The sequence below is a fragment of the Neurospora crassa genome, linkage group VII (genome assembly GCF_000182925.2).
Source record: "Neurospora crassa OR74A linkage group VII, whole genome shotgun sequence".
Taxonomy (NCBI): domain Eukaryota; kingdom Fungi; phylum Ascomycota; class Sordariomycetes; order Sordariales; family Sordariaceae; genus Neurospora; species Neurospora crassa.
This window is the reverse complement of record NC_026507.1, coordinates 2,629,739-2,657,698: the sequence shown is the minus strand read 5'-3', so window position 1 is coordinate 2,657,698 and position 27,960 is coordinate 2,629,739. Positions and strand designations below refer to the sequence as shown.

The window sequence follows — 27,960 nt, the reverse complement described above, 5'->3', positions numbered from 1 at the left end:
TGCCTATTTACATATGTAGAATGGAATGTGAAGGGGAAGAAAGAAGACAGACGGGGATTCCATTTGTGTTAATGGTTGTGCCCCTGGCCTAGCCGACCGTCAGCGAGCTGAACCCCGCTGGCGAAGGAGTCCCGCTCGGACTCCTTGATGCGTTTGACGATTCTGAATGAGCCCCACCAACAATGACAACGTGGGCTGAGCTTCCCGCTGGGGATTCCTTGTTGCACTTTGTTCCGGCGTCAACATGCTCCAAGAAGGGGAGCTGTGTGAAAGGGTGAAGTAGTTGGGGTCTCGATCCCCGTGTCATTTTCTCCTGTTTAATCCTCATCAGCTCGATAACTTCATGGTTTCCATTGACCCATCCTTTGTCAGTCTTGCTGCTGAGCCGGGCCCTCGTTGTTCTCTGACACCATTCCAACCACCAAACACCACGGTATTATTGGGTGGGTGGCTCTGCACCGAGGTACGTCCAAGTGTCGACAAACGTCTCGTCTAGACTGCCCGGTCCCGCCAAGGCCGCTTTCGTGGTTCACTTGGTGCTCGACTGCGCACCACCTGATCGTCCATCTGATATTCTTGCTTTCCGGCTGGCTCTACCCGCAGTGTTGAAGGAGCCGGACCTTGGGTTTCAATGACAGCCCCTGGACACTGACATCCACTCAACTTGATCATCCTGGGATCTGAGGTGCGCCGCTTGGCGGCGGTCGAGGTTCGCCGAAGAGTGGAAAGGGAAGCCAGCAACGCAAGCCCAGTGGGTTTGCTCTGTTACACTGCATCCGTTCCAATTGATCCCTCATAAATCGATTGAATACCTCACCCTGCACCCTGACTTGTGTTGCCAACAGCTAATCATAGCAAGCAGCCCAGGTACTAGACAGGCCGGCATATTGAGGGTAGACCAAATTCGCGCCCAACCCCTCCGCCACCACCTCCCGCTACAACTTGAAGCGCAACAACGCAACCAGCACCAACCGTCCAAACCCCCGCATTTCCACGCCCATCACACATCCCCTTGGCGACGGCCACTTCCTTTACCACCTACACTCTTTCTACAAACAACAACAACAACAACAAAAACAACAAGGTGTTGAGCAACTGAGTACTTGGTTGTTCTTCGATCGCAACCACCCCTCGACTGCGCGGCTCGACTGGGATCTCGGACAACCCCACTCCAACAGACGAATCCCCTCATTCGGTAGCGCCCCGTTGACTCGCGATCAACGCCTCCGTTGTCACACAAGAACACAAGTATTTTCAATCTTCGAGTCGGCGAAACAACCGAACCGCTTACTGTTTCTGGACAGTCTTTGTTTCCCGCAAGCAACTTTTCGGGACACGTCGAAATGAGCAGCGCACAAAGAGGCGGAGCTCGCAAGATCTCCTTCAACGTCAGCGAGCAGTACGACATCCAGGATGTCGTAGGTGAAGGCGCCTATGGTGTCGTCTGGTAAGTTGATCACCACAGATAGTCCTGGCCCATATGGGAGAACCACGAAAGCTGACAGGTGATTGGAACAGCTCTGCAGTACACAAGCCTTCGGGCCAAAAGGTCGCTATCAAAAAGATCACCCCTTTTGACCACTCCATGTTCTGTTTGCGGACGTTGCGCGAGATGAAGCTGCTTCGGTACTTCAACCACGAAAACATCATCTCTATCCTCGATATCCAAAAACCACGGAGCTACGAGACCTTCAACGAAGTGTATCTCATCCAGGTATGATCGCGTGCTGGCTCGGTCCTCCAGAATGTTATCATGTTCCTCACTAACATGGCTGGACATCCTAGGAACTGATGGAGACTGACATGCACCGCGTCATTCGTACCCAAGAGCTCTCGGACGACCATTGCCAATACTTCATTTACCAGACGCTGCGCGCCCTCAAGGCCATGCACTCTGCCAATGTTCTTCACCGCGACTTGAAACCCTCCAACCTTTTGTTGAACGCCAACTGCGATTTGAAAGTATGCGACTTCGGTTTGGCTCGCTCGGCCGCGTCGCAAGAGGACAACTCGGGCTTCATGACGGAATACGTTGCCACCCGTTGGTACCGCGCCCCCGAAATTATGTTGACGTTCAAGGAGTACACCAAAGCCATTGATGTCTGGTCTGTCGGCTGCATTTTGGCCGAGATGCTGAGCGGCAAGCCACTCTTCCCTGGCAAGGATTGTATGTGTCATGCCATCCCAAATTCCAACATATGGCAGCTCTACGGGGTTGAGACTAACGCGCGTTACTTGTGACAGACCACCACCAACTGACCCTCATCCTGGACGTCCTCGGCACGCCAACCATGGAGGACTACTATGGCATCAAGTCGCGTCGGGCGCGCGAATACATCCGCTCGCTACCCTTCAAGAAGAAGGTTCCCTTTCGCACGCTGTTCCCCAACACGTCGGAGCTGGCCCTGGACCTGCTAGAGAAGCTCCTTGCCTTCAACCCTGTTAAGCGCATCACGGTCGAAGAGGCGCTCAAGCACCCGTACCTGGAGCCCTACCACGACCCGGATGATGAGCCGACCGCGCCCCCCATCCCCGAGGAGTTCTTTGATTTCGATAAGCACAAGGATAACCTGAGCAAGGAGCAGTTGAAGCAGTTGATCTACCAGGAGATTATGAGGTGAAGTGTCTACCGATACAGGCAGTTGCAAGAGAATACAGTGAGGTGAGGTGATCTGGACGGCTTTGCAGGAGAGTATTGGAACAACGTCAGTTTACTCGGTCCGATTGGGACCGTAGGAGATATCAGGGAGAAGTGGAACATGCTTTTTCTAGCATTTGATGTCGAATGTTGAAGGCTAGGGGGTGTATGTGAACAATGTTGGACTAGATGAGTGTGGGGGATGTCGATTACTTTACGTTTCCTTTGCGGTCTGATACGCTCTTATGGCTTGCTTAAACCGGATCCTGTTTCCGTACCGTCATGAATTTGAAGCTAGATACTCAAACTGCCTGAGCTTTGATGATGTCTCTTCTATGGTGTTGTTCTTTTGGCTGTGGCACTTATGGCTAGGCGTTTCGGTTTAAAGGAATGAAGTTAAGCAAGAGTTCCATTCCGCGAGTAGGTGAAGGGTATTATAATACAAATACTGGCTAAAAATGCAGACCCTATCACAAGGCCTAAACCTGGTATGTATGCCCATCCTTTTCCTTTTGACTTGGTCAAGTCGAAACCCACGCCAACATAACGCCTTACACCAGAATATTCCCATATCCATACCCAGTTCAGTAATGGCCACAAAGCCGTGTTCGAAATGATAGCATATCAGTCTCAAAAGTCATCCCAGCCTCCTCTTCTGGCTAGCGAGCTAAGAGGCATCATAACCCCCCCGACCCAATTACCCAAACCTCAACCCCCAGAACAGAAAACTTCTCACCCTGATCGCTAAGCTGCTCATTCCCAAACGTCTGACTTGTAGAGCTCACCCCCTTCTCCAGCCCATCATCCAGCCACAACCCAAACTTCCCATCGCCAGCGCCCACACTCAAAAAATGGGACTCGCACAGAATGTAGTAGTCGTTCACGCCACTGTAGGGAAACGCCTTGAAGCGGATGGTGGTTTGGTCAACGGTACCGGTCAAGTCAGCAAATAGATCGTCTGCGCTGTCGTTGTGGGGTGGGGTGGCTGTCGTCGTGGCTCTCAAAACGGTACATGAGGCAAGATCGTCGCCGCTGTTGTGGTTCGTGGCCGTGTTCGTGGCCGTGTCCGTGCCCGTTCCGACTGACGAAATGGTGGATGTTCGGCCTCGCAGGTTCGTGGTGTCGGCGGAGGGAGGAGGCGGGAGGGAGGCCATGACGGAGGCGCGCCAGAGGAAACATTCACCTGTGCCGAAGTATTTGGGGGCTGGGTGGGGGAAATCGGAGAGGTAGGCGCCGAAGATCTGTAACGTTGGGGGAAGCGTGCGCGAGGTAAGCGACTGGTCTGTTTTTGGGACGTGTGTGTATCTTTGAGTGCCGAGTTTCGACAGTGATAGAAGGTGGGGCGGGGGAAAGGCCTGGACACAGAGTGAAGAAGAGAGAGAGGGAGGGAAAGAGAAGGGGATAGGCAACTTACACCACCCTCTGCATCTTTAACAACCAGCACGAATCCCACTCGTCGTCCGGAATACTTTGCACACTTATCGTAAAGCGTTCCCAGACTTGCCCCATCCTGGTCCAGACTGTAGACCAAATTCCACTCATCCACGATGCTGAGTCTCGTAGGCACCATGATCCGTATCTCTTCCGCGATCGCCTGTGTTAATATCCTGGCCGACGCGGGTGTGTCTGGTGCAAACCCCTTGAGCTGCACGGGTTCCAGTGGAGGCGGCTGCATTGGTGACGCCGTTCGTTGGATAGTTTCATGGAATCGAGGGGGAACGTAAACTCCGTCGACGCCGTTGTTGTCGTTACTGTTGTTATAGTTGTGGTCGTCGAAGTGTGAGTGTGAACTGTCCGCTGGGTATGACTGTGAGTGGGTGAGGGACGGTGTTTCGGCGGAGAATCGCCGAATCAGACCTCCCCAAATACTGGAGACAAGCCCTGGCAGCTGAGAGCTGCTGGCCCCCGACCCTGTCGGTGTTTGGGCGCCGGAGCCCGGGGCGGACGAGGAGTACTCCGATTCGGGCCGGAAGGTTTGGATGGGATGGGGGTGTCTGCGGCGAGCATCGTGGTAGCTCATGGCTTCAGGTTTCCAATGACCCGACACCCGAATTTCGAGGGCTTATATCGAGGGTGGTGTACGAATAACCTAGGAATGACTGAGAAAGCGCGTAGGAAGCTTTGCAGGTGGCAGATTACGGATTATCGATTGCCGGTACCTCTAGTTAAAGTAGGTGCGGTAGAGAAGATGTATGCACATGAGTTTGCAGATAGGTTCAGTTGATGGACGGCAGGGATGAACTGGATGGAGAACGCATGCTAGGTAGCGAGTAAGTTGACAGTCTCGGCGGGCTGCGGGTGAGATTCGTTGGAATTGGGTGGTCCATCTGTCGACTTTGCGTACAGTCCGGGTGCCGTAGCGTGCGTGCCCTGACAAGCCGAGCTCTTGGTTACTACCTTAGACCCCCTCTCCCCGCACGACCTATGGCTTATGTTTATGTTGTGAATGACGACGCATGCCCCTGGGAGCTTCCGTAAACGAGAAGGGTTGACGTTGCTTTCCGTGCACATAGCGTAGCCCAGGATCCGGGGGGCTAGTAGTGGTGTGCTTTAGCAATGCCGATACCCCATACGAGCCCGTTGTACCTACAATACCATGCCGTTACGTATTGCGGTACGTACTAGGTATTTCACCAAAATTGAGTACCGCCCGCTAGGTAGTCAGAGGGTCGGTTTGAAGACCTGACGAGTATAGCGCTCTATGTAGTGTTTAAGGGGAGACGTGTGCGGAGTCATGCTTGCTGCACGTCCAGGTAGGTAGGTACCTCCTACGTTTCAATGTCTGTTACATAGCAGTGCATGCAGCCTCTTGGTAATCCGGGCGTTGTGTAGAGGTAGCCCGCTGGGAGGTAGTATAGTCCACGGTTCCCTTTTAGGTGGCTTTAGTCACAAGCAGCAAGAATCTACTCTTATACCTACCTAGCTAGGTACCAAATTTGAAAAGGGCGTGATATGCTGAGCGAGGGTTTCCAACTATGATGGCTTTTGAACATAACGGCTGGATGGTCCAGGTCTATTTCTTTGCTTCGTTCCAAAACCTACTGATACCCTGCCAAACCCCTTCCGGGCTGGGTTGCTCCGCGCAGACATCAGGCTCATAGCCAAAGTTCTTGACAAGATGAAGGCGAGTTGTCGGTCCGATGGTAGCAATGTACGTTTTCCTATCCTCCTGTTGAAAGTCGTCTCCCACTCTGCCGCTACTCTCGTTCAGCCATCCCAGGGCACTAAGCATGCCGTCGCAGCCACTTGGGGAGAACACCACGACCCATCTCGCCGGCCGGTCTTGGGTCTCTTGGAGAAGCTTTGTGAAATCTTGTTGGAAGGATTTCATAACACCGGTACCATAGACGACGACCTCTTTGATGCGAATGAACTTGTCTGATGGTAAAGCAGGGTCCATCAACTTCTTGGGAATTATATCCCGCCTTTGCTCGCCAACCAGAAACAACAGCGGCGGCTTGATGGACCGGTCTTTATACCATTCGCCATAGTGTTCGATGATGTAGGGTGCCAATGTTTCACCGTTGCCAGTATGCTCACCAAAGACTTGGAGCGGCGGTCGTTGGGGAACTGCCTTTAACGCACGGGTTGTCGCAGGGCCGACGCTGTAAACAGGGATATCTTGGAGATGGGGCCACCTGTCATCGCCTACACAGCTGTTATGAGGTTTGGCCTTTTGAAATGGATGCAGTACGTCTTACCTGTTACTTCTTGGACGAGGTGGGTGAAGGCTTCAACGGCACGTTGGGAGGTGAAGACCAGACCTCCGTAAGCACAGTCGAAGCCAGTTCCTATAGCTTTCGTCTTGAGAAGATTGCGCACCGTAGCTAAGCCCTCGTCCTTGAATCGATGTTCCAGAACGGGAACAAAGAAAGGCTCGAAATTAAAGCCATCCGTCTCGGAAGAGAATTGCTCCTGGTACGAGTCCCCAGGAGTGGATTTTGTCTTCAACAGAAAGACGGGGGTCTTTTGCGACATGTTGACTCTGCCTTGTTGCTTCCCGCAATATGACACACAGAGTCAAGGGCACGAGAGAACCTTTCTTCTGGTCTACCGATTTCATATCTTTACGTATGTGTAGTCACGGAGTGGGGCCCGCGACCGGCAAGAGCCGCCCCACTATTGCCGGCCAGGTGCGCCGGCATGGCGACATAGCTTTATCGATAAGCAGAGAGCAAGGATCACGCCGTTATACGGTTCAAGTCGCTGTTCCGATCGAGAACCGTCATTTGGTTGATTTCTAATCCTCGAGGCGGGTTCGATACAGTCAAAAACACATATCTGCGTGCCTCGAAGAGAGCGTTCACTCGTGCAACCGTTGAGCCTCTATACCACCGCTCATCCGCTACCTGTGGATACGTTTAACAAATGCCAACGAACGTCACAGACAACGACCCTGCGCAAAGCGGCGCAACAGCGACGGCTCCGGTCGATGGCAGCGCAACAGAGCCACCCAAGAAATTCCCCAAGGGTGTTGTACTGGGCAAGGATGGAAAGCCGTAGGTTCTATCCAGAGTACGGACTTCAAGGTTCACCATCATGTCACTGATGCGACTTCTTAGTTGTCGTTCTTGCACCTCCTTCGGTGCCTGGGCGTCCCAGGCCAAGGCTACCCTAAAGACGAGTCACGACATGTCCTCAACTGCGCCTTCTACGATTGCGTCGGCAGCTACATTATCAACCCGGAGAACAGACTGCCCAGCTGATGTTGAAACTCTCGGGCGAAGCTCTTGGACTCTTCTCCACTCGATCGCCGCGACCTACCCTCCCGCCCCGACTCCAAGCGAGCAAAATGATTTAAAGTCCTTCATGAGCTTGTTCGCAAAGCTGTACCCTTGCTGGGTATGCGCCGAAGATTTCCAACAATACATAAAGAAAGAAGAACCGAAAACAGGCAGCAGAGACGAGTTTGGAAATTGGCTGTGTGAGGCGCACAATGAAGTCAACAGGAAGTTGGGCAAGCCAACGTTTGACTGCTCCAAGTGGCAGGAGAGGTGGAGGACTGGGTGGAAGGATGGAAGCTGCGATTGATCCGCGACATCTCTATTATTATAGCGACCTGAGAAATCTCAGCCCGGTGACAGAAGGTTGTATACAAATGTCTGGTTGTTAGATGGTGGTGGCGATGGTGTTTTTTTTGCATACGCAGCATGGCGAGGCGCATTGGCGTTGTTGTATGTCTTTTCTGCCTACCTAGAGGTAAGGTAGGTTTCTTATATCCTGTCTTTCTTATTCTCTGGCATAGGTAGTCGCAATGGCATACTCCTGCTCAGGTTACCGGTTATTACATGACTGAAGAGAGCGACAAAAGAACCGAAGGGAGCAAGGTGCTTCCAGTGCAGTGGTGCGACACTCAGGTAGCGAGCGGGCTGCAGGTACCTACTACTAGCCTACCGTACTTACCTCAACTTGCTATGCTACTCGTACCTGCTACTCCACCAAGCGGCATGTACCTACGTACTCCCGTCCCCCTATGTACCTATGTACACAATGTACTTCACCCCACCACCAACTTCAACTCACATCCATGACATCACAGGAAGCAGCTATCGCCGACACTAACTCGTGGAAAGGACGAACAATCCCATGCCCGGTATCCGGTCCCTTCCGGCCCCTCGAATCGACAATGCGTCTTTGTCATACTTACATAGGTACATATTGGTAGATGCTTCCCCTCATTCAACAAAACAGCTCCAGCCAGCTCTTCACCTTGGACTCTCTTACCTCTACTTATTCACATCACTTCTCGCTGCCCTGGCTTATATCCTGCTGCTCCGATATCACACCTTCACACGCCATCCTCTTGACACAACACTCGTAATATACCCCATCAATACATCGCAAACAAGCCGGGCCGGGTCTGACAACCTACCGCAACACACGAGATTACACGATAACTTCCATATAACCCACCCAAAAACATGTCAGACATCCGGACACAGAGTCTGCAGAAGCCCGTGACAGTGGCTGAGTATCTCTTTAGAAGATTGCATCAAATCGGCATCCGCTCAGTCCACGGCCTGCCAGGAGACTTCAACCTGGTTGCTCTCGACTACGTTCCTAAAGCCGGTTTGAAATGGGTTGGTAGCGTGAACGAGCTCAACGCTGGTATGTCTACTTCTCTATTCCCACCAGCATGATCGCTGATATCAAACAACTTTAGCCTATGCCGCCGACGGCTACGCCCGTGCCAAGGGTATCTCTGCCCTTGTAACCACCTTCGGTGTTGGCGAACTATCCGCCATCAACGGTGTTGCCGGTGCTTACTCTGAGCATGTCCCTATCGTCCATATCGTCGGCTGCCCTTCGACCATCTCCCAGCGCAATGGCATGCTTCTACACCATACCCTCGGCAACGGTGACTTCCACGTTTTTGCCAATATGAGCGAAAATATCTCTTGCGACGTTGCCAAGCTAGTTAAACCTAGTGAGATCGCCTACCAGATTGACCATGCGATCCGGGAGTGCTGGATCCGCAGCCGGCCCGTCTACATTTGGCTACCTACCGACATGGTTGAGAAGAAGATCGAGGGCGCTAGATTGGACACAGAGATTGATCTCTCCGAGCCGGAGAATGATCCCGACAGAGAAGACTATGTCGTCGATGTGGTCCTCAGATACCTCCATGGAGCCAAGAATCCGGTGGTCCTGGTCGACGCATGCGCAATCCGCCATAGGGTTACCGAAGAAGTCAAACGGTTCATCGAAAAGACCAAGCTTCCGGTGTTTGTTACACCCATGGGCAAGGGTGCCTTCGATGAAACGTCCGAGCACTACGGTGGTGTCTATGCTGGCACCGGCTCTCTTCCCGAAGTTGCTAAGCGCGTTGAGGGCTCTGATTTGGTTTTGTCCATTGGCGCGATCAAAAGTGACTTCAACACTGCTGGCTTCTCGTATCACACCTCACAACTGAATACCATCGATTTGCATAGCGACCATTGCACTGTGCGCTACTCCGAGTATCCTGGTGTTGCAATGAGGGGTGTGCTCCGGAAGGTCACTGAGCGCATCGACATGTCCAAACTCTCGATAACCCCTTCTCCCCCGGTCGAGAATGCTGTAGCTGAGAACAGGGATGACTCGCAGGCCATCACTCAGGCGTGGTTCTGGCCAAGAGTAGGCGAGTACTTCCAGGAAGGAGATGTCGTTGTTACCGAAACGGGCACAGCCAACTTCGGCATCTGGGAAAGCAGATTCCCCAAGGACGTCATGGGGGTGACGCAGGTACTATGGGGAAGTATCGGCTGGTCGGTAGGCGCTGCCCAGGGCGCGGCACTGGCAGTGAAGGATCTTGAACAAGATAGGCGAACAATCTTGTTCGTGGGTGATGGCAGTTTTCAACTGACTTGCCAGGAAGTCAGCACGATGCTGAAACATAACTTGAGGGTCACCATGTAAGTGCTTCCGTTTTTTATCTCTCGTATCTTGTTTAGGGTTAGCTTGACGAGCTTCGACTAACTGGATTGCCTCAAAGCTTCCTCATCTACAACGAAGGCTACACTATCGAACGTTACATCCATGGCATGGACGCGGATTACAACGATGTCACCCGCTGGAACTATACCGATATCCCCGCGGTCTTTGGCGCCAAGGAAGGCCAGTCTCAGAAGTTCGTTATCAAGACAAAGGATGAGTTGGAGAGGCTCCTCAAAGACAAAGATTTCAACGAGTATAAAGGCCTGCAGTTTGTAGAGTTGTGGATGCCAAAGGATGATGCGCCGCGGGCGTTGAAGCTCACGGCTGAAATTTCGGCGAGGACCAACTCTAGGATTGAGGATGAGCAGTGAGAGGCAATAGCATGAGCTGCACACATGTCCTGCTGTGGAGAGGGGTTTATGAACTTATAACGAAGTGGAATACTGTAGCGGGTTTGGATTACCATTATGAGGTTATGCTACGATGGTCATAAGAGAGAAACTCTCATTCATGGATTGAAGTCAGAGAAACAAGTAATTACGTTAGAGGTACAGCTGAATAAAACGTGCTCTGTCCGTGTATATATAAGATGATTTAGGTAATTCCATTCAGTTGGTAATTATAGTATAATAATACTGGGTGTTGGATGAAAGGCCGAGTGATGAAGTAAAGTGTCAAATGGCAATGCCAAGATCGGAAAATATTGACGAGAGAATGGAAGAAACAAAAAAAAGAGGATAAACTGATGGAGAATTTAACAGAATTAAGGAAAAGAAACCAAGAGAGATAGATGATCAACATCGCTAAAGAAACCCAGAAAAAGGAATCTCATCTGAGATTTGGTTAAGGGGGCCCTGGGGATGTGCAAAAAATAAGGTCTCTCCCGCCGGGAATTGAACCCGGGTCTCGAGCGAATCGAACCGATGTTCAAGCTTGACAAGCTCACATACTGACCACTATACTACGGAAGATGTACAACTGTTGATCAGCTGTCGTAGCAGTTTGACGGAAGCTGTTGCCGAAGCCTGTATCTATATAATCAGATATTCAACTTAACCTTGCACACACACGCCCTTGTGACTCGCGATTCTGTATTTTACTTGCTCACCTGAACGCATCACTATAATCGAAGCAATAAAGTTGATACCATTCTTGCATTATACTCAAAGAAGACAAAAGGAAATAGACGTGTGTTACGTGGAGCTTCCAGATAGGTTCGTGTGAGTGGCAGAGCGCAAAAGCGGCCAAGGAGACGAGATAAGAGTGAACATTATTCTAGAACCTTGAGATGGCGACGGTGGATGTTGAATAACGCTGCTTGGGATTTTCCCATCAAGGATGTATGTATGCATTTACTTATGTCTCATGTCACGTCTTGATATCCCATCGTTTCGTACGATAGATTTCCGTTCCCCAGTGTCATTTATTCTGGGGATATGCTGCACCAAATGGAGTCGCATCGCTGCGTTTCCCAGACCGAGACTGACCTTTAACGCCTGAGAAATGTGCAAGACCAAAATGAACTGTGAAGAGGCATAATGATCAAGGAGAGAATATATATATATATATATATATATATATACCTACGTTCAGGACACCAAGTCCAATTGTATTTCACTGCGATGCTAACGAACCAAATCCTTTAGATTGCCCGTCCCAAAATGTTTTGCCCTCCATCCCTTCCAACACTCACACTTGCACTCCTCACCCTCCCATAACCTCTAGTATCCCCAGACCCGGCAGACTTATAACCCACATCCGGCCCCGGATCACTCCACTCATCCAAACTCACGACACCGCTCGAATACGAGTACCTCATTGAGCCGCCCAAGCTCTCCTGGCGGGTATGAGCACTGGGTGGATGTCTAGGGCCTGTCACTGCTGATGGCGTCCCTTGGCTTGCCATGACTTGCGGAACACCGCCCAGAAGCTCAGGGCGCTCCAAGTCAAAAGGGTCTGACCGGAATTTATTGCGATGGGTGGTGAACGAGTCGATGCTTTCGCGGTAGGTGCGGGTGCTGGGTTGTCGACTTGGGTTTCCATTTGCCGTCGTGCTGGCAGAAATACTGATTGGATGACCGCGTGACTGTCGGCGGCGGCGGTCCTCGATGCCGTAGTTGGTCGCTGTCGGCGGTTTGGAGATTGTGGTGGCGTCGTTGTAAAGGTTTCGAACAGGATAAGGAGGGTCGCTGGCAGGGTTGTCGGAACGGCCAAGACCGGCGGCTAGGGGCGCTGGTATGGCTGATATATGGCTGAGCAAGTTGTTGTCTCTGAAGGGGTTGTCGCCCTCGTCGAGGCGCAGTGGCCGTGCTGTTGACACTTTGTCTCTGCTTCCACCACCACTGTCCTGGCGCGTGACGCTCAGACGTTGCTGCCCTTGGCCTTGGGCTTCTCGGCCGAGATCACCATCGTCCATGGCTATCAACGTTAGGAAGTCGGGTTGGTACTTGAGTCTGGCCTTCCGTTCACTTGTGTTTTCCGCGTCAAAATGTCTGTCTCGCACAACCTCATCGTTGCGCATGTTGCGTAGCCACTTGTTGATACGCATGTGGGATGCCATTCGGGACCACCAATTCGACGTGCTGCCTTTGACCGACCCCGTTCCGTTCGCCTTGTCGGTGAAAGCTAGCGATGGGTTTCGACTGTGTGTGTTGAGTTCCTCAAATCGAGGGCCCCGTTTCAAAGGCGATAGTAGGATGCTAGGTTCGGAAAAGGCTTGACTGATGCGCTCTCGGATTCTTTCGACCTTGTAACCTAGGGCGGCCTTTGCCTTCACGAACCCCGGTGTTGGGCCAATGCTGCGTCGACTGATGATATAAGGCGTCTTCTCATTTGGGTTTGTGCCAGGACCAGTACCCAGAGGTGTCAAAAGGGTGCTCCTTCTCTTCTGCAATCTCCGTCGTCGCCACAGCCATAAGAAGAGTCCGATGAGACTGAGGACCACGAGACCACTGAGCACACCTCCAGCCACCTTCGCAGCTTCGCTGTTATGAGCGCTTGGAACTGAGCTTATAGTGGGGAATAAAGTTGGGTTTTCCGTGGCCTGTACTGCATTGCTGGTGGAGGATGGCTGGAGGTTTGCGCCTGTGCTAGCAAAAGGCGTTACTACCGCATCATCAGGGAATATTCCTGACGCTGTTTCTGTCACGATGCTTGTCTCCGCTGAAGTCTCAGTCTCATTGCTCACAGAATATTGCTCGGCTTCCGGTGATGATGTTGGGAGCAAAGACGAAGAGGTGCTCGTGACGGGTGGGGTAGGTATTGTGGTCAATATGCTCGTCGAACTTGTTGAACTGGGGATTATACTGTCTTCGAGCGGCGGAGGCGGGCTCGCACTGGTGTTGACTGGCACCGTATTCTCATCCCTTGTTGTCGCTTCTGTCGTTGTTGTCGTCGTCGACCTCGTTGTCGTTGCCGGCAACCGAGAATCGCGACCTGTGGCTGTTGGGACATTGCTGAATTGGACGGCTTTGAGTATTGCTGTACATCGCTTGCCTCCGGTGGTTGTGAAAATGAACGACCTTGCTGATGAAGGAAGATTGGGTGATGACATGCTGGAACTCGATCACTGTGCCTCCGTGCCGGCGAATCCAGTCGCAAAGCATACGAGGATAATTAATATTGGTATGATGAATAAAAGGACACGCCAGGTGAACGAAGAGAATAGTTGGGCCTCGCGGGCCTGTCTATGTCGGTATAATCATGAACCCTTTGCGAGTGGTGAGGAAGATGGTCCCTAAACAAGCAAAGCTTGGGGTGTCGTAAAGCAGATCATCACTTGATAGCTCAAGGACGACAGAAATAGGAGCCGCTCCAGCAGCCCACTTCCCTCGGCAGCGCATTGGAACCGAGCCAGCCTCCTCATGGCTCTTCTGATGATGGCATCGGGGGCATGGTGAGGTAGGAACAGCATAGGCGTGTGTTTGAGAACAGGACCCATGTACTTTGATTGGTAGATGGGAAGTGTAATAACGACGTGATGTCCGAAATGGAACCAAAGCAGGGCTCACGAACACCGAGAACACGGTCGAGACGAACCACGGCTGTCTTCAACGCGGCTCTAACATCAAGGGGTAAGCGCATGTTGGTGTCGCTTAGACGGGCAAATCCCTGTCTTGCGACACTCCTGAAGCACACTCCTTGGTGTTGAGAGTAGCATCGTGAATGTTTCAAGGAAATATGTTTGGGCCCGGAAAGCCACCCGTCAGCTGCTACCATGGCACCTCGATTGTTGTTCGCTACAGAAAAATAGCGGAGGCGACTTGAGGAGGTAGCAGGTCTGAGAGAGCTCAAGCATGCACAAACCGTGCAGTTCAGACGATCGATTGCGAGGCCAATTGCAACAGTCTTCTTGACCGGGTCTGAAGCGGGGAGTTTGAAGCACCGACTTCAAAGCCTCGGCGCCAGTTGTATCTTGTTGTCTTGTGTTTTGCTCAATGATGATGCCGAAGGAGAGATCCGATCCACGGTCAACGGTGGGCGGACAAGGGACGGGGCAGATGCACGGCGCCATGACGCTTTTGGTTGCCTGCATTGCTTGTGACACAGTGGTGGGTAGAATTGCGCTGTTCATGTACCCGCCAGGTCTGCTCAAGAGGAGCAAATTCCATCGAGGGGTGGGACCACCAACCAAGTTAGAGGTACCTTCCAATATGCAACTAAGTTCCAAGTATGTTCTGCAAGACCGGGCGTCCGGTAGCCGAGCCGGAAGCGCAGGTGGACGGCATCTCGGGGCGAACACACTCGTCTGGAGGAATCGGGTACTGCCCTGTGGTAAGTAGAGGTAGGTTCCTCTTTATAGTAGTAAGGTAGGTAGGTGCCTTAGGTCGGGGTGTCCCGGGCAATGGGCGGGCGGGCACGGGGCTCCGAGTAGGTGGTTTACCGTCTAGTATACCGGGAACGGGCAGACTCCTTGTAGGCTGCCGACGTCCGCCGTCAGCCCAGTCCCAGCACTGTAAACCAGGTAGGCGAGTAAGTACCTACTACTATGTAGGGTACACAAGCGGGCGGGGTTGCAGGTCCGTTGCAGGCGGAACATGGAAGAGCTCCCGAACGGTCGACGCGGCGCGTGATCCCTGTGCCCGGCCACCGCCAAAACAGGCAGGCGCTGTGACCCTTGAACCCCTGACTTGCAAAGGCATGCGGGGTCGTCTCTGATGGGAACGGCGTGGAAACCCTCACCGTCACCTTCTCTTCGACGGAATGGCAACGAACGAAGAGAAGCGTTCTCTCAGACTTGGGCCATGATCACCCAAGGCAACGTAACGGTAACGGCCCGCTGCGCTAGCGGAACGGAGACTGGGTGATTGTGGGCGACTGGGCGGCCCAACCGAGCTTCCCAAATCATTCGACCACGAATTCCGTCCGAACCGGCTTGTCCCCGTGGCGGCCGCACAACCCCAGGCCATCGGGCCAGACACGCCAGAGCTTCCTCGAACACATCGATATCACCCAGGGTTGGCACGTTGGCTCCAGGGGCACCAGGATCGGGCCCAGGGGCGACCCTCTCTTCCGTGATCTTCTTCCATCTCAAGGCTGTCTCTACAACATCCCCTCCTTTCTCCACAAACATCTCCTGTTACCTGTTTCCCGCCGCCGCTCTTGTGCAACAAAGAGCACGACATCCGCCTGAGTCGGCGGTTCACTGAAAGTCCCGGCTCTGCGTCACGGTGCCCGCCGCCCATCCTACCTTGTCGGTTGCCGGCGCAACGTCTTCCGCTTATCACCGACGCCGAACCCCTCGGTAGTACGGTACCGTTGCCGTGTCTTCCCACTGCAGTAGCCATCATGTTTGGGAACTTTGCCCACTTGAGTGTGTTCTTCAGTCCCCCTGTTTTGCTGTACATAGACTGTCTGGCCGAGCTGTGCTAACCATTCCGTTTAGTTCCCTTGGCCACAGCGCCTCAAGGGCCGCCCAAGGACGTGCCTCCACCCACGCCCGTCAACTTTCCGCGCTTCTATCCCCAAGTTCAAGATGACCAACAAACAGCACCGGGAGCCGCAGACGAAACACCAAAGTCGGTTGTCACCTTGTTGCAGGGCATAGTCCGCCCAGCCCAGCTGGCCGTTGCCCATTTTGAGGCTCTCGGAGTCCATGTAGTGCCAAACTCTACGGCGGCGGACCTCATCCCTGATCCATCTTATATCCCGGATTTCGCTGCTTGGGATGAGCTCTCATCCGATGCAGCTCACGAGGTGAACGAGAGCACCAGGGTCCCACTGGTTTCGGGAAACCGCTCTCCCGGCTGCAATACTTACCTGGAGCGTAAGCGTGAGCTGATGTTTCCTAATGAGACCGGCTACCGGACTGTTCGCCGCATCCAACCTCCGAAGGGCCAGAGCCACGCCCGGCTGGGAAACTGCTACGAGTTCTTCCGTCAGCTCGACACACTATCCAATTATTGGGATGACACCTCGGTAACAGAACAGTCAGCTCCGGAAGGTGAAGAAGAAGACAAGGACGCTCTGGCCTCCAAGCCTCGACGTACCGGCGCCGGCAATCAGATGCCCCCTGACTTCCGCCAGCAGATGGTGCAAACCTTCTTGAAGCTTGTCGCGTACGACTTTGGGTGTAACACTGCGCCGGCTCGTGCTGAGCCGAGGCTGCACATCACGTCTCGCAATTGTGGATCTGCCCGTAGCTCCTACTTCTCTTCCGGTTGCACTTTCATGTACAAGACCCCGACCACTAGGGAAGAAGCCCGCGCCGGTATCGTTGAAGGACCTGTGGCGGCCGTAAGTGCTAGACATTCCACTGGCTTCCTACCCCCACCCGAGGACCCGAACGAGTCTTCCACCGATCCGGATGCCGTCTTTGATTTGGGCCGCGAGTTGGTTGCCGCGCTAGTAACGGCCCAGCATCGAGCCCGCGAGGGTCGCACCGAGAAGCGCATCGGCGAAGGTGCCTGGTGGTGCACCAAGCCTCGATGGGGCGGTGGCCCCGGTGGCCCCATTGGCCGTGAGATTGAACAGCAGACCAGTGGCGACGACACACTTGTTGGAGACAAGGACGCGCCCCCTCCGGCTGCTGCTCCTGCCGAGAAGCCCACAAAGGTGGCCATCTCTGCCCGACTTGCATCCCGCGCTTCCCCGTTTGGCCCCTTGCCCAGCACACGTCTCCCAGAAAGAGAGAAGGAGTCTAGCACGGGACCGGCCAAGGGCGTCAAGCGCCTGAAGAAGTCGGGTAATATGGCCATGTACGACAACTACCGCATGGTTCGCCCTCCGGCCCTGACTTGGGACAAGAAGGCCAAGTACGCCGCCATTGGCAGAGCCGCAGGCGCAGAGTACGATGACATCTTTGTGGTCAGTGCCTTGTATCATCACATCAGCATTGTAAGAGTGCGGGTGCCCGATCAGCTAATGGCGGTTTTGGAGGGCCGCGCCGAGCACGAGTTTGAGAACGGGAAGCGAAGCTGGGGAAGGCTGGAAGTGAGGAGGAGCAAGTGGTTTGACCTCTTCAAGCCTGAGGACAGAGTGGAGGCCATGAAGCTCGTCTGGTGCATGATGAATTGGTTGATGAGGGCCGTGCCTAAGGATGAGGATAAAAAGGACGAGACTGATCAGTGCCAAGAGGAAAAGAAGGACACGAAGAGTGAAAATGCGGGAACTCCTGCTGCAGCGACACCAGCAGGCAGCCAGAATGCTAATAAGCAAGTTAAAGACGAGGCCAAGCAGGAAGCGAAGGACGAGGTCAAAGAGGAGAATGCTGATGTGAAGATGGAAAATGCATAGACTGAGAAAATTGGCGTGCGTACGTACGGTACGACTACTGTATTTCCCTTTCTTCGTTCTGTCTTCTTCCCATTTGGCTTCTTGGATTCGGCCTGCTTTGTTATCAAAGGGGGAATCCAACATCTATTGTACAGTATATTGAAAATGCTAATGAGTTTTCCAAGAGCATTCTTTGTGCTGAGCGCGATCGGTCAAGTGCAAAAGCTTGGCAAGTACAAGTCCTTCACTGAGCTTGGGCTATTATTGCCTGGAGCGCTATAAGTTAACTTGACACTTGCCGCCAATGTCATGGGTCGAATCTGATTAAAAGGTAATGCGAGACATCTTGTCGTTTATTCCCCATGCGAGGTTTGCCTTTTGAGCGACATGCTGCTCACGCATTGCAGAGATGATATAGGTTTCAAAACTCCACCTCGTTCAACAACTTCGAAATCCCCTTGTGGTGTAGTTGGCTATCACGTTCGGCTGTAATTGTATAGATTGTATACCGAAAGGTCACCGGCTCGATTCCGGTCGAGGGGACATGTACAATTTTTTTGTGTCTTTTTCATCTGTTACCTTCTCCCCGCACCAAATTTTTGTGCTGATCTGAAGCGAGTCTTATCTTTTTGATCTTGTGATCCCAGCAGCTTGGTGGACTCCGTTGCAGAAGACAGTGTAATCTTGGGCTTGGCAATCCTATGGGCAAGGGTCATACATAGTACTGCGGGAGTGCGGCTATTGGGGATCGTTTTTAGGACTCCCTGCTGAATGTTGAAGGAGGTCTGGCAGTGGGACATCAAGACTTGTAGACTGACTTGCCTGGCATTTTGGAGCTACTGCATAGTATAGTGAAGAGGAGGATAACCTACTTGATAGAAATCGATTTTAGGTTGGAAAATCCAACCCAGGGGTTCTTCTGAGCATTGCAACCTAGTCAACGTAAGGAAATTTTGGAAGATCAACATTAACATAGTAGTTATGTCAAAGATCCATATGCAGTTATCACTTGTTAGGATGAAACTTAAAACTAAGATCTAACACCCTTAACCTGTACCCTATATTGAGCCTGGTCTAGTATTAGATTACCTATTGTCAAGGCATTATGTAGCTAACCTTTGTTATAGTAAAGACATTAGTATGTCACACTCTGATATTTATCCAGTCCTATGTAACTTTTGCCAGCATAGCCTCTGTTCACATTAGCGTTTGAATTCCTAGTATTGACTAAACCCATGAAGAGCTGGAAGTCTGGAACTATAGTACACAATATGGGGGGTGTGTGTGAGTGGAGACGGAAACGAAACTGCGGGCTAATTTAAACGCAAGCATTTGGTATGTACCTAGGTATCTTTTGGAAGTCGAATGTCACCGAGTTCTCGGTAGCAAGCGACTTGTAAATTCTTTTGCAATACTTAACCGTTCAGGTTACCGCAGATCACTTACCCAGCGCCTTTGAGCCTCACCGACCGACGACGATGATGAGCATGGAATTTGGCTTGAAAGGGCATAGCCCACCGGCCACCCCATCGGGGTACAGTGTCAGTCTGTCCCAGACAGAAGGCATGGGAATGCAGGGCGCTGCTTTTGCTTTTGCGGTCGAGGGTTCGATTTGAAACTCCAGGGACCTGCTATGGTCACAGCCTCATTCTACGTATGTAGTGATGGCAGTACAGCATGACCAAAGACTAACGACTGCCGCAAAAAGGATGAGATGTTGTTCAAGCGGGCGTCTGATCTAGCAGATGCAGCACGTCGTTTGTGGCCATGCTCTCTCGGCCTGTCCCTTGTTGGCCCACGTACCCAAGAGATTTGGGCCGTTCGTCTTCGGGATCCAGCAGTCTGCGGCAGAATGCGTCGCTTCCAACGAATGGCAATTACACAAAACAATCAAGTCCATTGGGGTTTGGACGTCTAAAGACACTCGAGCATATCTGCCATGCCGAACATATTACCCTTGCTAGACATCGAAGACAAACGGCCCAAGTCTTTTTGGTCGGTCGGGGGGATAGGTGTGTATGAGCTAAGGGAAACCGAGACTCGCATGTGGTAGGGTTTGGCGCGCGCCATCTAAGATCGAGAACTAGATGTTCCCCAGGATCTAGCAACGAAGAATGCGATTTCGGTTCGCTAACCTGCAGGACTCTGATGTCGAAGTGCCACATCTGGATACCTCGACTGTGGTGTTGAGCTTCGATGTCGGTTGATCGAGCCCGTCTGTTTTACTCTATGTAGTAGTTTACGCAGTATGTAGTGTAGATGCGATTTGGTTTTCCACTTGGCTGTCCCTATCTGCAGAGAGGAGTTTCCTTCGATTTATGGCGCCGGCGATTACAGTTCAGCAGCGATCACACGGTAATTTGACCTATCATATACTCAACATGCTGTCGAGCTAGCTTCACTCGGCTGCATGCATTCGGATACCGGAGATATTGGAGACCAGCGAACCTTTCTGCAACCGGGAGACCCGGCCAGCCAACCACAAGAGCTGCGGAACTGACACTGACCGAAATGGCCTCGGTCGTCCCGAAGCTTTGATGTCTGGAAGCAAAAGCCGAATGTCGTACGCCGCGCGCGGGGGGAGACAAGTCTGAGAGACTGCCGGGCCGGGGATCGTGGCAGCAAAAGAACGCCTTCGGTTACAAGCCACAATGACCCGGCGGAGGTAACCTTCGTTCACCGTCGACTTTTGCGTTTTGCGTTGTGGAATACAGATCCTCGGTTGTGATCACAACAGACTGGGTGTCCTGGATTCCAAGTATGTCCAGCTTGCGGATTTTCCTACTGCGTTTCTCACTACCCTTTTCTAATTGTCCCCACTCGAGTAACCGTGGATGGGCGATAACACCTTTCAACTTATGGGCTTGCGTCTGCGATATTAGTTTCTTTCCTTTTTCCATAGGGCATTGGAGTTGTGTGGTCCATGTGGAGGGAATTTGCTGGATGCGATACGTTCAGTTACGACAGCCCGGGGCGGGACCCTCAAGTGGGCTAGACCCCCGAGTGTCTTTTTTCCCCGCCAGCGGCAGCAGGTAGAGGCGCACTGAGGGCTAGACTTAGTGGGCTGTAGAAAAGAGCTGAATAGCCGTTGTGATATCTAACCGTCAAAGTGATTAAAGGACTTGCCGATGGTGTATGACGACCTGGAGAGAAGGCCAGCGACGTTGATCGTTCGATGTTGCTCTTCACCATGCACCGGTGATTGCGACTGTGCGGAAGAGGTTTGCTGTTGCTCAGTCTTGCGCCTCCATCCCTCTACATACCTACAGACATGCACTCCGTACACTACAGGCAACAGGTCTGTACCTCTATACATACTCCTTTGTATAGCATAGTAGGGATATGGATCCAAACATGACATGAAGGAGCGCCCGGTCAAAGAAGGTATGGAACATTTGCTAGTTTATAGGACTATTTGACCTCCTAGCGCAACTCCATCACAACTCGCTGTTGTGGTGTCGCAGAGGTAGTGTAGATATGTAGCTAAGTATGTAGGTAAGTATCTCGTCACTCCTCGTCTTAACTTTCAAGGGTTTCGATCGCTTCTTCTTCCCAGATTCGGGATCCGCACTCCACGTTGCTTGGCGTTGATCACGGCAAAAGTGGAAGAGAAGCTTTTCTTTTCGTGCTGCCCCCGCTTGAATTTCGTCCAATCATGACTTGGAGCGTTGCGCTGCTGATGTATGTATCTGGTCTATCAATAAACGTGGCTGTTGATATGGTCACAGGCAGCTTGGGCGTTGAGGCAGCATAGTGAGATACTTAAGTTCCAGTTGCAAACACAGACGCCACCCAACGACTTGGAATCCATGGATGGATGTTCGCAGTGGCACCTTTTCCTCGAGTGAGGTGGGGAGTGCAGGTGGAATTCCACTGCACGTCCAGTAGGTACGGTAGGTACCCTCCTTTGGTGCCCTGGAGCACCTCCCCTTGCTCCCCCCGCCTGCCGTCTCAACCTGGCGACAGCAGCTAGGTTGCCCGCTCTTGGCCGGGCATCCCCGTCCACACAGCGGGCAATCCATCCGGATCCCACACGCTGCACACATTTAGTCTAGGTTGCTTGCCCTGCGGTGGCCTTGGTTCCAGTTGACCTCAATCCCCGTCCGAAACATCGCGACGAACCCATCCCGTCACCCACCTCTTTCCCACTCTTTCCTGCTCAACGACCCCGGCCCTTGCGACCCAACATCACCAAGCCTCTTCGACTCCCTGCATGTGAGTTGTCCCCAAATCAGCCTTTTGACCGCTCTCTCGGGTACATGTCCTGCACCCTCAGACCCTCTGTACAGTCGGGCGGAACATTGACTCCAGTTTTGGTTCGGTCATGGTTCTCGACTTGCGCCATCCCGTGCTTCTTCCCTGACCCGGCCCGTCTGCCTGCTCCAAATCGGTTGTATCCAATGCATCGCTGCTCCCATTACTGACCTGGTGCCTGTCTTTGAAGAATCTAGCCTCGCTCCCCTCCAATCCATCATATACCGGCCTCACTTCATCAACGCCGCCCTCCCTCGACGCTCCACCCTGTATTCAATCTCGTCTTCACGCCCGTCTGATCCCAAATCCAACCGCGCCCTCCAGCCTCTCTGCCACTACACCAAGACCTTAGTCTCCGGATCCTACTTATAAAAGCCACGACGGGTCACGTCGCCGAGCCTCCTCGATCTTGCACTACCTGTCTCTAATTCAATCCAGCCGCCGATCATGTCTGGATACCCCGGCGCGGGTTACAATGGAGGAGGCTACGTCCCGCCGCCTCAACCACAATATGGCGGCTACTACCCTCCGTATGTTTATACAACTACACTCGTAGCCTTGTTCTTCAAACTGCGGTTCTAACTTTGGCAGCCAACCTGCCTATAATGCCTATCAACAGCCGCCTCCTCAGCAGCAACAGTACATGGTTTACCACCAGCCCTCGCCTGGTCCCCAGCAACACCAGCACTGGAATCCACAGCAGCAGGTCCGTCTCAAGCCCATTACCACAACCAACATCCACGTAGAGGAGTACTAAAGACGAGTCGCAAATAGACGCCTGCACCACAGGGATATGGCAATCCTCCAAACTCCCATTACGGCAGACCTGGTGAGTGCTAGCTAGAATAGCCTCCCCCCCCAGGCTGGAGTGTAGCTTCTGACTATGCCTTTAGAGGCGAACATGCCCACGGTGAATTCGAATTCGTACGCGCACGGGAACCACCAAGCACCCCCACCTCCTCCCCAGGCGCCTCAGCAATTTGGATATGGCGCTCCAGCGGACTACGCCTTTCGATATTCGCAGTGCAATGGCCGACACAAAGCTTTGCTCATCGGCATCAATTACTTTGGTCAGCGGGGCCAGCTGAGAGGATGCATCAACGATGTCAGGAACATGTCATCATATCTCGTCGAGCATTTCAGGTACAAGCGCGAGGATATGGTGATTCTTACCGATGACCAGCAAAATCCTATGAGTCAGCCTACCAAGCAAAACATCCTTAGGGCAATGCACTGGTTGGTCAAGGATGCCAGGCCCAATGACTCGTTATTCTTCCACTACTCCGGTAAGCACCTGAAATGATCTTCTCCTAAATATCGTAAGGTTTGCTTCTGACGGTCGAATTTGCTAGGGCATGGCGGCCAAACCAAAGATCTCGACGGCGACGAGGAGGATGGGTACGACGAAGTTATATATCCAGTCGATTTCCGACAAGTGGGACACATCACCGATGACGAAATGCACCGAATCATGGTCCGACCGTTACAAGCCGGCGTTCGGCTGACCGCTATCTTCGACTCATGCCACTCGGGAACTGCGCTCGATTTGCCCTATATTTACTCAACCCAGGGCATTCTCAAGGAGCCCAACCTGGCCAAGGAAGCTGGCCAAGGTCTTCTTGGAGCCATCTCATCCTACAGCCAAGGCGACCTCTACGGCGTGGCGAACAACATCATGGGGATTTTCAAAAAGGCTACCGGCGGTAACGATGCCCATGCAAGAACCTTGGCTACGAAGACGTCACCCGCCGATGTTGTTATGTTCTCCGGAAGCAAAGATGACCAGACCTCGTTCGTACACCCCTCTATTATCGTTTCTTGCTCTTGAATTATTTTATTTCTGCTCTCTTTCTCTTTTGGCGCAGGCATAGTATGTTTGGGAGCAAGAGCTACTGGGTATTTGGGATTTTAGTCGATGCCGTCAAGTGGGCACAGCAAAGGCGTCACTTTAGCATACTTTTTGTACATACATTCAGCCCACGCTCTAGATGCAAAGTACAACCATCAGTATGGTTGTGACTTTGCGTCTAGGGCGACGAGTCACGTTGGATTACCCCCTCCATTTCCTCCCCGAGACGTAATTATCTGTCCCTTGTCAAGATTCACTTGCTAACCTCGATGTCTCTCTCACAGAGCCGACGCCACAATTGCTTCACAAGCTACAGGGGCTATGTCCTGGGCCTTCATCAACGCCCTCAAGAAGAACCCCCAGCAGAGCTATGTCCAGCTGCTCAACAGCATCCGAGACGAACTGCAAATGCGTTACACACAGAAGCCTCAGCTGTCGTGTAGCCACCCTCTTGGTGAGGCTTCCTCCTCTTCCCATTCCTCGTCATCATTCTACAACCCCTCGTCAAGCCGTTATCTGGTGACCACGTTTAAGATTTGAGTTGCATATATACCCTTTATAGGAAACTCGAGGAGAAGTGTCTGTTTGGGTTTCTTTTACCTGCATTGCGTTGCGTGGACCGTCTTTTTGCGGGGCTGGCTGGGAAAATTAGACATTGTAATGGACACACAAAACACACAATGATGACGAGCAAAACGGCCCAAGATAAGAAGAACAAGCTGACTAACTTTGGTGATGCAAACTATAAAGATACGAATCTCCTGTTCGTTATGTGAAGCAATCGAAAACAGTGTATACCATCGATTGGTCGCTAGGAACTAGTTTCTGTTCCACAGAAAGGCGAACCGATTTGCGGTCGACTGGTCGACACGCCTGGGTAGGGTATCACTAGGGGAGAATGGCAATCGGCTTGCCAGGTCTTTCGTGGGGTGTTGGGCATGACCAGGACCTGAAGTGGATGTTAATATGAGGGATGTTGGACCGAGGTTGTTGGTGGATTTCTCTCGTCTGCCATTTGGTTGGCAGGCCAGGGATGATGGGGCAATTGAGAGGACTGTGTCTGGGTCTTTGTGCATCTGGAAGGTCACCTTGTCTCTTCGATTTGGACATGGACACAGATAACCACTTCCAGTCTTATTGTGCAGTCATGAATAATAGCGAAGAGCCGCTTCAGGCCTTAAGGTCTGTCTCTTCAACGACACACAGTATCGCAGGTTAGGGGGAGGAGGTAGGCCAACGATGTCTGGTTTCAATCTATGCGTGGTTCAATCTTGAATACCTCGCTGTTAAACGAGACTATCGTCCCTCTCCGCCTATCGACGCTCAGTCTTGCGGCTGGCAACGAGCCATTTGCTCCATCATCAAATTCCTTCAAAACCCACGATCTACCTGCAATCTATCATTATCTGAGAAGGATGTTGTTGAAATTACCAAGATTCCCTTCATGATGGGCATCCAAATATCTAGTCCACCAAGCACTGACAGATTGCATTTGCTTCTCCTAAGACTTGCCCTCTCCATCAGAATCCTCTTCATCACGCGGCAACGTCATGCCCATCAAGCCAAGCAAATTGCCCGTTGGACCTGCCATGCCCGCCTGGCTCTTGAAGCTCTCCAGCAAGTTCTTGGCTAGATTATAGTCAACGCCGACCTCATCACCTTCCTCTTCTCCTTCCTCGTCGTTCATATCGTCATCATCATCACTCCTACCACCCCCCGCGGTCTTGACTATCTCTTGAACTGATGAAGCCTCGTGCACACCACCCTTCAATGCTCTCGCGGATCTAGTCTTGGCTTTTTGAGGGTCCAGTTGTAGTGCGCCGTAGGAGTTGAGTTCCTTTTCCATCTGAGCCATAAGAGCTTCGAGTTCCTCTTGCTCACTGTGGCCCGTATCCATGCTCTTGTCTTCGTCCTTGTCGTCATTGACGGTAAAAGAAACCTTTTCCTTGCCTTTGCCATTGCCCTTCGTGCCAGGCTGTCGCGGGGCGCTCTCGGGTCCTGTGGTTGATGACGGTGGTGACGATGTTGTTGCCGCCGTTGTTGTTGTCGTCGTCGGTATCCCCATCATCTCTCTCATCATTTTCGAGAACTGCTCTTCGTCGAAACTCACTTCCTTGTCTTCGTCCTCGCTGTCCATATCAACATCCGAGTCCTCCAAGTCGTCATCATCGTCATCCTGATCCATCTCATCGATTTCAGCTCCGTCAAGACCTGCTGTTTCGTCATTCAGAAATGCCTCAAACCGGGAGACGATCTTGCGTAGATCGGCTTGTGTCGTGGCATCTCCAAAGGTCGGTACAGCGTGCCCTGCTGTATCTCTGCCTTCACCAGCTTTGTTTTGTTGTCGCTGGTGCTGCTGCTCCGATTCTCCCTGCACCCCACCGCCGCCAGCTAACTCCCTCTCAAAATCCGCAAAATCGATATCCATCCAGCTATCATCATCCTCCCTATCCACATCCTTCCACTTCTTGATCTCCTCATCAGTCGGGAGCGCCGCCTCCTCGCCATCCTCCTTGAGATCCTCAAGCAATAGCGCCACCTCCCTCGCAACCCGACTATCGCTCTTCTCAGCGCCGCGAGCAAGGATCTCAAAGCCCGTGGTGAGCTTCATGCCTATTTCCAACCTGGCGAGCGTCTGCAGCTTCTGCAAGGCTTGCTGCCGGGCCTCGCCCTCCGTTTCAGACGCAGACAATTCTTGGACTTGCGCAGTCTGGACAAAGTGCTCCCTCCAAACCAGTGGCGGATCAAAGTGCTGGGACTTGAGCTGGGCGTAGAGGACCTTGGTGAGGCGGACGCTGATGGTCACAAGGTCCTGTGGTGGAAATAGTAAGGAGTCCGGAGTAGCGGAGAGCAGCGGTTTAAGTGAGATGGGATCGCGGAGGTAGAAGGCTTCGATAGCGGGTGCGACGGCCTTGGGGCGCTTATGGAGGATGTAGGCTAGTTTACGAGGAATGGTAACAAGGGCATGATGGAGGGAAGAGGTGATCTGGTCGGGATACTTCTCTAGTCGGTAGAAAGCTTCGGCTTCGATTAAGGGGGAGTGGATGAGGATGTTGGGGGTGGTTCTGATCACGTAGAGGGCTTCGTGGAGGGAGATCTGGTGGGCCTTTGATGAAGATGGCGAGGATGAGGAAGAAGAGGGAAGAAGGGGGATGATGCGCAATTGGCCGCGGTTGATCCATACGCGGTTGGCGTCCATCTCGGGGCTCAGCCATTTAGGCAGGACTTTGGCTGCTTCGATGAGGAGGAATTCGCCGTCGCTGTCGAAGATGCGGATCCATAGGTTGGGAAAGGAGAAGCTCAAGGTTCGGAGAAAATAAACTATCAGCCACTCGTCTTCCACATTATCACCGTAATCAGTACGACCATGAAGGTAAACTAAGCCTGCCGTTGACCGTTCGGTTAGCATGAGTGCGAGGATTATAGAAAGCGACTGAGAGCGCGGTAGCAAGGCGAGGAGACGTACCATTCTCGATCCTCGTTTCGAGCTTCAAAGCCTCACGTTGCCAGATATAATCCTTGGTGAGCTCGTCAAGCCTTTGAAGGGCCGCTTTCCTGATTGTTTCCAGGCTCGAGAGGGTGGTTCTCTGGGCTTCAGGCTGATCGTTGATGAGGAAGAGCATGTACTCAACACAGTTTTCTGGGAGGCTCATTTGGAAGCCATTGAAGGCGTCGTCTCCGGGCCTTGGCTCATTGGTGGATTCCATCTTTGATTTCAGTCTTCTACTCAAGGGGGTTTCTTGCTTCTCAACTTTCAAGTGTCTAGAGGGGTGTGAGTGTCCCTTTACTGCGGATTGTTGACGCCTCGGGTCACTTGCGGTTGATTGCACGTGTACGTTATACTTGAAGAATGACACAATCGAACCAATCTAGTCCAGCCAATGAGCCTTCGAAATTGTAATTCAATTCGGCAGGGAATTTGTGGTTTTCTCGTGTGTTGAGCAGGTCCGTGTTGTTTGATCGGTGTCTACTCGCAAGGAAGTACATAAGGTACCTACCTACACCTACCTACGTATCTGACTTTTTGGTAAACCTCCGGACCCCCGCCGCTACCTAGAGGTACCTCTGCACTACGCACCGAGCAGGTGGG

The 27,960-nt window shown here is 52.4% G+C and overlaps 9 protein-coding genes and 2 non-coding genes across 12 annotated transcripts; 6 read left to right on the top strand and 5 right to left on the bottom strand.

Moving 5' to 3' along the window:
- Window positions 1-237: 237 nt before the first annotated feature.
- On the top strand, window positions 238-3,101 carry mak-2 (mitogen-activated protein kinase-2). Of its 2 annotated transcripts, XM_011396860.1 has the most exons (5): window positions 238-463; window positions 863-1,447; window positions 1,519-1,714; window positions 1,786-2,167; window positions 2,245-3,101. In XM_011396860.1, exons 2-5 carry the CDS (start codon window positions 1,344-1,346, stop codon window positions 2,619-2,621), a joined length of 1,059 nt encoding a protein of 352 aa, XP_011395162.1. In that variant the 5' UTR covers window positions 238-463; window positions 863-1,343; the 3' UTR covers window positions 2,622-3,101. The 2 variants fall into 2 exon arrangements, with proteins under 2 accessions (XP_011395162.1, XP_011395161.1); XM_011396859.1 differs by having other exon boundaries at window positions 460-1,447; window positions 2,245-3,079.
- NCU02394 (oxidation resistance protein 1) lies at window positions 2,975-5,003 on the bottom strand. Its single transcript, XM_954621.2, has 2 exons — window positions 4,053-5,003; window positions 2,975-3,879 (listed from the first exon to the last, which is right to left on the bottom strand). Exons 1-2 carry the CDS (start codon window positions 4,656-4,658, stop codon window positions 3,316-3,318), a joined length of 1,170 nt encoding a protein of 389 aa, XP_959714.2. The 5' UTR covers window positions 4,659-5,003; the 3' UTR covers window positions 2,975-3,315.
- Window positions 5,004-5,519: 516 nt separating this feature from the next.
- Window positions 5,520-6,676, bottom strand: NCU02395 (uroporphyrinogen-III synthase). Its single transcript, XM_954622.2, has 2 exons — window positions 6,340-6,676; window positions 5,520-6,286 (listed from the first exon to the last, which is right to left on the bottom strand). The coding sequence occupies exons 1-2, from the start codon at window positions 6,614-6,616 to the stop codon at window positions 5,652-5,654; spliced, it is 912 nt and encodes a 303-aa protein (XP_959715.1). The 5' UTR covers window positions 6,617-6,676; the 3' UTR covers window positions 5,520-5,651.
- A 178-nt stretch (window positions 6,677-6,854) lies between these two features.
- NCU02396 (mitochondrial FAD-linked sulfhydryl oxidase ERV1) lies at window positions 6,855-7,942 on the top strand. Its single transcript, XM_954623.2, has 2 exons — window positions 6,855-7,137; window positions 7,201-7,942. Exons 1-2 carry the CDS (start codon window positions 7,007-7,009, stop codon window positions 7,667-7,669), a joined length of 600 nt encoding a protein of 199 aa, XP_959716.1. The 5' UTR covers window positions 6,855-7,006; the 3' UTR covers window positions 7,670-7,942.
- Window positions 7,943-8,151: 209 nt separating this feature from the next.
- ilv-5 (isoleucine-valine-5) lies at window positions 8,152-10,694 on the top strand. The gene is made up of 3 exons (XM_954624.3): window positions 8,152-8,746; window positions 8,802-10,032; window positions 10,113-10,694. The coding sequence occupies exons 1-3, from the start codon at window positions 8,560-8,562 to the stop codon at window positions 10,423-10,425; spliced, it is 1,731 nt and encodes a 576-aa protein (XP_959717.3). The 5' UTR covers window positions 8,152-8,559; the 3' UTR covers window positions 10,426-10,694.
- A 238-nt stretch (window positions 10,695-10,932) lies between these two features.
- On the bottom strand, window positions 10,933-11,025 carry NCU15308. The gene has a single exon. It is a non-coding gene; the product is annotated as a tRNA-Asp (tRNA).
- A 624-nt stretch (window positions 11,026-11,649) lies between these two features.
- Window positions 11,650-14,800, bottom strand: NCU02398 (hypothetical protein). Its single transcript, XM_954625.2, has one exon. It carries the CDS (start codon window positions 13,605-13,607, stop codon window positions 11,697-11,699), a length of 1,911 nt encoding a protein of 636 aa, XP_959718.1. The 5' UTR covers window positions 13,608-14,800; the 3' UTR covers window positions 11,650-11,696.
- A 434-nt stretch (window positions 14,801-15,234) lies between these two features.
- Window positions 15,235-17,956, top strand: NCU02399 (hypothetical protein). Its single transcript, XM_954626.3, has 2 exons — window positions 15,235-15,866; window positions 15,939-17,956. The coding sequence occupies exons 1-2, from the start codon at window positions 15,842-15,844 to the stop codon at window positions 17,786-17,788; spliced, it is 1,875 nt and encodes a 624-aa protein (XP_959719.3). The 5' UTR covers window positions 15,235-15,841; the 3' UTR covers window positions 17,789-17,956.
- A 265-nt stretch (window positions 17,957-18,221) lies between these two features.
- Window positions 18,222-18,310, top strand: NCU15309. Its single transcript has one exon. It is a non-coding gene; the product is annotated as a tRNA-Tyr (tRNA).
- Window positions 18,311-21,878: 3,568 nt separating this feature from the next.
- Window positions 21,879-26,390, top strand: NCU02400 (metacaspase-1B). The gene is made up of 8 exons (XM_954627.2): window positions 21,879-21,982; window positions 22,212-22,551; window positions 22,613-22,727; window positions 22,796-22,850; window positions 22,915-23,307; window positions 23,374-23,812; window positions 24,155-24,324; window positions 24,621-26,390. Exons 2-8 carry the CDS (start codon window positions 22,469-22,471, stop codon window positions 24,644-24,646), a joined length of 1,281 nt encoding a protein of 426 aa, XP_959720.2. The 5' UTR covers window positions 21,879-21,982; window positions 22,212-22,468; the 3' UTR covers window positions 24,647-26,390.
- On the bottom strand, window positions 25,091-27,836 carry NCU02401 (regulatory factor Sgt1). The gene is made up of 2 exons (XM_954628.3): window positions 27,337-27,836; window positions 25,091-27,254 (listed from the first exon to the last, which is right to left on the bottom strand). The coding sequence occupies exons 1-2, from the start codon at window positions 27,575-27,577 to the stop codon at window positions 25,372-25,374; spliced, it is 2,124 nt and encodes a 707-aa protein (XP_959721.3). The 5' UTR covers window positions 27,578-27,836; the 3' UTR covers window positions 25,091-25,371.
- Between the last annotated feature and the right edge of the window lie 124 nt (window positions 27,837-27,960).